This window comes from Octopus bimaculoides, chromosome 11 (genome assembly GCF_001194135.2).
Source record: "Octopus bimaculoides isolate UCB-OBI-ISO-001 chromosome 11, ASM119413v2, whole genome shotgun sequence".
NCBI classification, from domain to species: domain Eukaryota; kingdom Metazoa; phylum Mollusca; class Cephalopoda; order Octopoda; family Octopodidae; genus Octopus; species Octopus bimaculoides.
The window spans coordinates 10,618,293-10,620,523 of record NC_068991.1 but is presented as its reverse complement, the minus strand read 5'-3'; the positions used below and the strand labels follow the sequence as shown (position 1 = coordinate 10,620,523).

General features: G+C 39.2%; 1 protein-coding gene across 1 annotated transcript in view; it reads right to left on the bottom strand.

Annotated features, from left to right (window-relative positions):
* Positions 1–2,231, bottom strand: part of LOC106870484 (F-box only protein 11) — a 171,857-nt gene that overhangs the window by 4,867 nt on the left and 164,759 nt on the right. The window contains exons 14-15 of the mRNA XM_052971526.1: positions 580–665; positions 92–312 (exon numbers count right to left, since the gene is read on the bottom strand). Of these exons, the coding sequence (XP_052827486.1) occupies positions 92–312; positions 580–665 (307 nt within the window). The remainder of the gene's footprint in view (positions 1–91; positions 313–579; positions 666–2,231) is intronic.

The window sequence follows — 2,231 nt, the reverse complement described above, 5'->3', positions numbered from 1 at the left end:
TAATAATAATAATAATAATAATAATAATAATAATAATAATAATGCAAAATTACTTTTTTCCTCTTGTGTAACAAGTGTGAAAGTTACGTACCTTTACCACCATTAAAAATACAAATACCACCGTCTCTGCCATCGTGTATTTTATTATTGCGTAGAACAGGGTTACTATCTGTCTTAATCCATACCCCAGCCATGGCATTGTCAAATATTTCATTATGAGCAATCATTCCTAGTCCGCTGTTATAGACAAGAATGCCACCATTTTGACCTCCCCAGATCTTGTTTAGACGGATAAGAGGGTTGCTTCCAGTTCTGAAAATAGAAAGTATAATTATTTAAGAGAAGATATTAAGCGGTAAAATGATTGGAGAAGTAGAATGGATAAGAAAGGAGTATAAGAAGGAAATAAGTGGTGGATTGAGAGGGAAAATGGGTAGGGAGGTGGTTGTGAAAGAAGGAGTGGAAATATGACAGGAAAAAGAAAAATCGTTGTGTGTACAGGGACAGGGGGACAACGATGTGGGATTGCAGTGAATCGGGAAAGGTATGTGAAAATGTTCAGGAAGGTTCTTCACTTACCTTATTTGAACTCCTGAGTAAAGATGGTTAAATATATCATTGTCTTCTAATACTCCATGGCCATTGTCGTAGAAATAAACTCCAACCTGGAAAATATAAAACGGAAATGGAATCAGATAAAGCCATGGGTATTGTCTGTTGTGGTGAATTTACATGGTCGACAGGGCAGGGTGAAGATTGCTGCATTGATACAACCAATGACCATCTCAGTGGGCATGTATAGTGTATGTAGGGGGGAAAGTCAAAGAGACTTCAGTTGCTAGAAACATCAGGCAATATCACTCAAACTACACAGAATAGTCCTAAGAAAGAAGACCATATAAAACTAATGTCTGTTTGTGTGTTTGTAGGCATATATCATCATCATCATTATTGTTAACATCCATTTTTCCATGCTTGGATGGAATTTATTGAACAGATTTTTCTACAGTCAGATGCCCTTCCTCTCACCAACCCTCACCCCATTTCCAAATAAGGGAATATTTCTCTATGGTTGAATGGACAGGTTTTCATAGAAGATTAGAAATGAAGGAGACCTCCTGTATGACGGTGATACTTGTTTACAACAAATGTTACAAGCACACACATACATCATCATCATGTTTTAATGTCCATTGTCCATGCTCACACACACACACACACACATACACACACAACCACACACAGCCACACACACAACCACACACAACTGCACATGCAACCACACACACATACAACCAAACACACACACATACATACAACCACACACACACTCACATACAATCACACAGATAAATTGTTGTAGATGAACTGTAGATGAATACACACACACACACACATATATACATATATATGCCAATGGGTTAATGTCTGTTTTCCATGCTGGCATGAGTTGGGTGGTTTGACAGGAGCTGACAAACCAAACGGCTGCACTTGGCAAGGTTTCTACTGCTGGATGCCCTTCCTAAATCCAACCCCTTCACAGAGTGTACGGGGTGCTTCATACGTGTGCCGGCAGAGGTACCTTTTACAGGGTGCTGGCACAGGTGCTTCATGTGTGACGCCAAGCTCAAATTCCTTTGAGGTCAACTTTTGGTTAGGAGGCAGAGGCGGGGGTAAGGTTCGATAAAATAACGTACCCATCAAGTACTGGGGAAGGGGAGGTCAACATAATCAAGTGCCCCGGTCAACATAATCAACTAATTCCATCCCCTAAAATGATTTGAGGGAGATTTGGCTGCTATTTCTAGCAAGTTGAACGACATGTAGAGGCTCCCCCATTCTCTTGATGGTGATAATGATGGTGGTGGCAGCAGAGGTGATGATGATGCCAATGATGATATTGACAGTGATGATGATGGTGATAATTATAGCAATTACTGTGGGGACAATGATCATGGTGGTGGTGGTGGCGGTGGTAATAACGATGATGCACATTTCACTGTGTTTGTTGTTGCTATTATAATGGGAATTGCTGCTGACTTTAGAAAAGTTTAAAAGGAAATTGTTTGACAAAAAAAAAAAAAAAGAAATATCAGTAAAAATCATTTAGGAAGTTTTACAGGAAATTTTGTTAACGGTTGAGAAGTATAATTTAGTATAGAGACACACTGACACACACATAAATAGACATGTCTACACACACACACACACACACACACATATACATATAT